Below are 6,961 nucleotides of genomic sequence, written 5' to 3'. Positions count from 1 at the left end.
CCGACTGGCTGTCAGCGGTAGTTACATAGAAACATTCTGCAAGCGCTTAGTTCGAATGCTCAAAATGGCGGACTACGGGGTAAAAACCATGCAAAGATTTGCTCCTTTAAAACCAAGTGCTACTCCCGTAATAATAATCTATACGGTTTCTAAACGTAGTGACATAGTTCTGCTGTCAAATTGCAGTCATTTCCTTTATATTGTAGTGGACGATAGCGTAGCAGTAAGTATATATTTTAAACAAATCTACATTTAGACAGTGGATTACTCGAAACGTCATTTCTCAGGCCTATGAATGAGACTTTCCATTAAATAGAACCTCGAGTCAAACGGGGAACATAACAATGTGAAATTTTTCTTTCTTTTGTAGCACACTTTTCGTTTTCCCAGTCTGGTGACCACTGTTCGTATTCAGGAACGTAACGCTGCTGGAAAAACACAGATATTAGTTGGGACAGTGGATGGCCATATTTTTGCGGTCTTCTTACCAGAAGATCTGACCAAAAGCAGCAGGTGAGATATTAATCTGGTACTGTTTCAGCCAGTGACAGTCAAACTACATTTTGGGGTAATTGTGAGGAACAACTCCCTGAAAAACAGTCAGCAGGAACTGTCAGCCAACTGCTCTGCTTAAACTCGTGTACTGAGTCAGTATCTGTCTGTGATATTTATCATCTAAACTTCAGTGCACTTAGACACTACACTGAATTAGGTTAACGCCTTAGGAAAAGCTGTGGTCCCTTAGTGGAAGTTAGGAACCGTGTATGACTTAAGTGTTTAGGTTTTTTTGTGTGATACAACTGCCCGTCAACTCCTGTATTTTCAGCCTCTCCAACTTATATCTGGCTCACATCTGTAAAACTGACGAGAGAAGACAAATATTGATAAAGAAAGATGCAAGTGAATTTTCACAGAGGTGACTGTGATTAGGCCTGAAAACCAGAAAACTTGATCCAGAATCCTACACACTGACTGTATTGATACGATGTCTCCAAATTACTTGTATGTTGTGATTCAATTTTATGTGTGGTTCAAGTTTTATATTTAGAATTCATTTTCACACAGTAGCTTTTTCTGCAAAATTTAAATTTAAGGTTAAAGACATTTGCTGATCCTACTCCTACTACTACTAGTGAGATGGCAAAACAAAAGAAATGTGGTGATTGTGATATCTTTGGAGAACTACTTGCTGGTGCAAATATTGATGTTACAGAAACAGTGAATAAACAATCAGTCAGAGCTAATAAATGTATAACATTTGTTGATGTGGAAAGTGCAGTCCTATATGAACCAAAGTTAAGAACATTTATTACCATTGAAGAAAATATTGTGTGTTGCAGAGCACTGGAGCAAGGCTATTTGTTGTCTATGTTTTGTCCTACTTCACAGCAAAATGATCTTGGTAAGATGGTGTATGCACCACTTCCAGTATTCAAAGGGATAATAACAGTTGAATCAGAATCACAAAATACATGCAGTTGTTTGTGGAATTATGTTCCTCAGCTGTGTTGTGTTCAAACCAATGGCAATGTTTCATGTCTGTCATCATGTCTTACCATAAAACGGTCTTTATTTAGCAAACTTTTTCACTGTGATGCATCTCTTTTGGATACCCCAGTCATTATCTTTGGTTGTGAAGATGGGCAAGTGTTATTTTGGCCTGTGAACAGTTTTGCTCTTACAAATGCAAACTCTGAGGCTAATGTCAGTGAACATCAATTTTCACCTCAGCTGATATACCATATGGAACAAAGAGTGGTAGCGATATATGCAGCAAGGCTTCATTATCCAGAGGATTCATCAATATGTCCGTCAACTGCAAATGAAACAGAAGTGAGGAATTGCAAACACAAGCAAGAATCTGATGACTGCTGCAATGCCTTAGTTTTTGTTGGAGGTTGTGACAAGATTATAATTGTATCTGATGAAGAACATCTGTCAGAGAAGTCAGAAGAAGTAAAGAAAATTAATTTTACATGGCACACAATTGTTGGCCCTGTTCTATGTTCCTGCTTGAGCAGCAGCCATGACACACTGGTACATTCAACAGGTAACGAAATCTTTGTCACCAAGTTGAGCCTCAACTGTGAGATGAATGCAGCAAGGTCAGCAGCAATGTTATCCTCAAGCAAGCTGACTGTACAGGTACCAAATGTGTCTGTGCTTTGTTGTGTAAATAAGCAAAGGAAGGGAAATGGCACAAAGAGGCAGGTGTATGCTCTTACTGTCACAGGAAAACTTGTTTTGCTTCTGTTGCCAGAATTGCAAGATGGAGAACAACTTATTGGGTCTAATGTCTCACCACAAATGGCTGGTGAAAAAGTGAAGAGTTACTTAAAAGAGATTGAAACTCAGACTGCAGAGCTGGTAAGAATTAATGAAAGCAGAGAAAGTGCAAACAGTACTTTGAAAGAGCTTAATAAAATTATCCACATTGTTAGTCAGGTTACCAAGAAGGCAGGAGACACTATGTTCCCTTTATTGTGTTGTTTTACACCTGGTGTTGTGTGCCAGAGCTCTTGTGGGCATACGTCATTGTCACTGCACTGCAAAGTTATTAACCAGGGCAATCTAGTGTTGTCACCTTCCTGGTCACTAATGGTTCGCATACAAGGAAAGGAACCTTGGCAGAGTTGTACCTCTCCAGCAGCTTGTTTTATGGGCCAATCAATGCCACTGAGAACCACTCATCCAGGGGAAGTCACAGAGATGAACATTCCTCTTAACAAGTCTTTCCCTTCATCAGGTCACATTATTGTAGAAGGGTACCTGTATTGTGATTTGAATTCCTTGCTTGCTGATCTCAGAAATGGAACAGATCCAACGCATTTCTTTCAGATACCAACTAAGAACGTTGTGATACCAGTTGGAAAGAAAGTTTTTGACATCCTTCATTTGATGCAAATGACTCGATCAGGGCCACAAGCTCAAACAAACTGCACCATTTTAGATTCAAATGAAGAGGTTTTTCAAACTATAGAGAGACTTAATTCAACAATCAGCAATGTAGTAAGTAGAAGTATATTTGGCCAGGATACAGAAGAGATTGCAGAGGAACCCACAGAAATTAGAAACTACTCAGCAGCTTTCATTGTTTCTCAAGATGCCATAAATTTCATGACCACAACAATTAAAAATGACCTTGCTCTGAAGGAAACTCTTCAAACAGAATCTCTTTCGCCGCAAGCTACATTCTTTCACTTCATCTTCATGGACTCAAGCATTGCTCACCAACAAATTGATGTGGAATGTTCTCACTTAAATCTGCTGAGTGTGAATGGTGGTCATGCATCCATACACATTAAACCTGTAAGTGGAATGGAAAAATCCACCAATGGTTCTCCTTTTGAAGTTGAATTACACTGTACACATGTGCGCTTGCTGTGTCATCTTCATGGAGCCATATTAACAAGATTGAAGGTAAACTAATACAGAGGGCAATGAACAAAGTTCAGCAAACTTTCCTTAATGAGTGTTCTAATTAGACATAAATTTGATGGGTTTCTTTAATGATAGTAATAGAATGATAGTTACAGCTCCAATGATACGAAATATAATGGTGATAATAATTATAACAGAAACATCAACAACAAAATGTTATTGGTGATGAAAATAGTAATGTGATACATTTTTTTTATTAGCCTGTTATCACACATAGGACCAGTAGGAGTCAAATGCAAGCTTATGATGTACAGAAACAGTTGAAAAAACTACAGGTAACATTTTGCCTTCTATTACTTTTGTAATTAACCAATATACTATTGACCGAGTTAAAGAGTCTATGTTTTTAGGTGTTATTCTTGACAAAAATTTGTCATGGAAACTGCACATTGCTCATATTGCCAGGAAAGTTTCAAAATCCACTTGTATAATCTATAAAGCTATGGTCTCTGCCTACCTACTTCAACTTTATGTACCCTGTACTATAGTCTTGTTTATCCCTACTTACTTTATTGCATTACGGTATGGGGCTCAACTTATCCATCCAGAAAAGGGTGGTACAAATTATATCAAGTAAGTACTTTTAACCCTCATACTGAACCTATATTTAAGCAGTTGAAAATTCTTAATCTATACAATATGTATTAATTTCAAATAGGAAAGATTGTGTTTTTGTTCAAGATAGGCCATCTTCCTGATTTTTTTCTTACTTTTCTCACGCTGCTTAAGTATATGTTTGTTTGAGAGCCTGCAATTGTTGTTTTATGTGTGTGTCCTTTCCTTTTTAACCTTAAATATTTTGTACCTTAATCATGCCATAAAACTGATGCCACACTTCTGTAAATTATGAGGTGCCTGTAGCTCATATAAGCCCCTGGGTTTCCCTACGGGTTTCCTCGCCTCTTGCTAAATCTTCTGCTATATCATATTAATGTATATATAATTCTTTTTTATTTCTACTAGTGTATCATAATTACAAAATGGCAAAATAAAATAAAAAATGAAAAATGAAAAAAACTTTAAAAAATTGTAATAATGAAATTCTTCAGCCAGCTTGTAAATTGTCATTTGATTGGCCACCCTCTGTCATTGTTACATTTTGATATATTTATTCCAAAGGATTTCCACCAATGTGTCATTTTGTTGGAAGATGAGATGTCAATGGGGACAGATAAATGGGAAACAATCATCATCAAGCGGAAAGTATGGGCTCTGTATGAGAAAATGAGAGGAGTCGTGCTCATGATATGACATTTATTAGAGATAGAATTGAAAGAGAAAGCTTCAGGTGTATTTTCTAAAATTCAGTTCATGTGGAAACATTTTAGAATCGTTGTTGAAAAAATTCGTAAGATGATTTGCACAGTTACATCTCAACGACAAGCTGTAAACACCTGATGCGTACAGAAGGACTTAAACAAATCAAACTTGGGATCGTTTAATGCGGCCATTTTTTTACCTTGACTTTCCGTTTTTATATTGTAATAACATTACATGTTTAACGGTTTGGGTTTTTTTTCTCACCTCTAACATTGTTTGATTAGTTGAAGTACCGGTGTTATTACGAGTGCAGTACTGCACAAAGGTCCTAATTGAAAGAGGATAATTTGGTTTTATGAACTGTGTTGATAATGTGAGTTGGCCAAAGTGAAGAGATTCAAATGCTGACGTTTGAAGCCTTGGCCATTCGTCAGAAAAAATCCAAATTCTTTGCTCTGACGAAGGGTTTACGTTCGAAACGTCAGCTTTAAAATCCCGTTACTGTTGCCAATTTACTTATCCAACATACATATATAAAGACCCAATCCAGCTCTGAATCCTTTAAGTAAAATTTGGAAATTAGACGTGTTTTTTACCACTTTCAGAACTTGTTTGGTTTTTATTCTTATAAATGCGTTCCTTTTTGTGGTTTGTCATAATTACTCGTTCGGTAGGTTCAGACAAAGGAAAAGAAATCAAATCAGTGTGTGAGGTTTGTCTTTGCTGAACTCCTAGCCGTGCATTCAAGATGATACGTGGGTCTAATTATTCTTATAGCATTGACTTGCATAACTGAGAAATGAAGCTCTACTATTTGCCTTGAATTGTCGTGACTGAAATTAATAGAATGACCCCTTTTTGCAATGCAGCTTCCTGTACTGTAAATAAAGACATACGAAGAAGAACTACAGTGTCTCCTTAAACTTTAGAGAAACGGATTTAGAAATTTGCAGAGGTTTTAAATTCCCGTTGAGTCTAGGATGAGTAGAGATGACATCAAATTATAAATTTTAAAAAGTGTTTCAACATTATCATAAATGTTCTTTGCCATTTTCTTGAAATGTCACTTGCATTTCGCTTTGCGTGCGAAACACGCACGAACAGTAAAAAAGTGTTTTTTGTGTTCTTTACTTGGTTTGATGTGTGTTTGCGATTTTTTTCTCCTGTTCTTTCTTTGTCCTAACTCTGTGAGCTTTTAAATTTCAACTTTTTCTTATTCAAACGAGGTTATTAGAGTTACCTTACGAATACAAAGTATTCAAATTTACGCAAGAAGCAATCAGATTTATCAAGTGCACACTTTGCGAAGAAAGTTGATGCTAACATCATCAAATAAAGCTTTAATCAAAGGAATTTCGTAATACGCTAAAAAGGTCTTTTCTTTTAATATCCTATAACGTGAACATTTCCCGAGAAACTCGTTAACACTAAATGATCTTTAAAAAGCTGCTGTGAAATGTGTAAATAGTGCCTTTTTCAGGCACTAGACAGGAGTGTCGAAACGTTGGGTCTATGAATTGTAACTTCTTCGGTTACATTTATTAAATCTGTAAACCAGAGAAGCATCAAACCATGTCTGATTGTCCACCTGGTTGCCGTGTGAACTTTAATATATTTTAGTTATTTATCGTTCACGGCTAATTTGGAAATTCTCCTCCACAGCTTAAAACAGTCAAGTAGTATTTACAGGGGTTCTTTATTCTTAGAGAAGATCGATTTTGTGAAAAGTTAATAAAATGTTCCAAACAGTTTACAGTGCGTGAGTGTCAATGCATAAGTGTTACTTCTTGATATAAGTCATTTATCGATTCATGATGCTTTCAGGCCATACAGCTTGTAATTATGACTGAATGGCGTTTCCCTGAAAAAGAAAAGATCATCACATTTAGCATTAATTGCCTTTAACCTCATACAACTTTCCGCACAGAAAAAATTAAAACAGAGAAGCAAAAGGTAGAGTGCCTCTCTAAATTCTGAAAATTGTCGATTAATGGATGTTGGGAGATAAGGTTGCTGGATTCAGTTTCAATAAAATCAAACAGCTCATATCCATGGTACTATTGTACTGTTTCTATTTTCCATTTTCATTTTGTGTTTACCTGCGAAACGTAACACCAAATATCGCATAAAAGCGCAACTTTCCTCATTGACCAGCCTTACACGAACGCTTAATTACAGCTTTCAGCGCGCATAGACTACCGACACCTCTACCTATCGGGACAAAAGGACATTAAAATATCAAATGTGATAATTTTTAAGT

General features: G+C 36.5%; 1 protein-coding gene across 1 annotated transcript; it reads left to right on the top strand.

Annotated features, from left to right (window-relative positions):
- The first annotated feature begins 64 nt into the window (after positions 1-64).
- On the top strand, positions 65-6,401 carry LOC131777599 (Fanconi anemia core complex-associated protein 100). Its single transcript, XM_059093911.2, has 5 exons — positions 65-223; positions 371-513; positions 1,095-3,420; positions 3,642-3,716; positions 4,561-6,401. The coding sequence occupies exons 1-5, from the start codon at positions 65-67 to the stop codon at positions 4,690-4,692; spliced, it is 2,835 nt and encodes a 944-aa protein (XP_058949894.2). The 3' UTR covers positions 4,693-6,401.
- The last annotated feature ends 560 nt before the right edge of the window (positions 6,402-6,961 follow it).

The sequence above is a fragment of the Pocillopora verrucosa genome, chromosome 9 (genome assembly GCF_036669915.1).
Source record: "Pocillopora verrucosa isolate sample1 chromosome 9, ASM3666991v2, whole genome shotgun sequence".
NCBI lineage: Eukaryota > Metazoa > Cnidaria > Anthozoa > Scleractinia > Pocilloporidae > Pocillopora > Pocillopora verrucosa.
Note: the sequence above shows the minus strand (reverse complement) of the source record. Positions and strands in the feature narration are given on the sequence as shown.

Bases quoted from the DNA above. Each gene is read 5' to 3' on its own strand.
- LOC131777599 (XM_059093911.2), top strand. From the start codon at position 65: ATGGCGGACTACGGGGTAAAAACCATGCAAAGATTTGCTCCTTTAAAA. The intron at 514-1,094 runs GTGAGATATTAA...TTTAAATTTAAG, and splicing joins GATCTGACCAAAAGCAGCAG to GTTAAAGACATTTGCTGATC. The intron at 3,421-3,641 runs GTAAACTAATAC...TTTTTTTATTAG, and splicing joins CCATATTAACAAGATTGAAG to CCTGTTATCACACATAGGAC.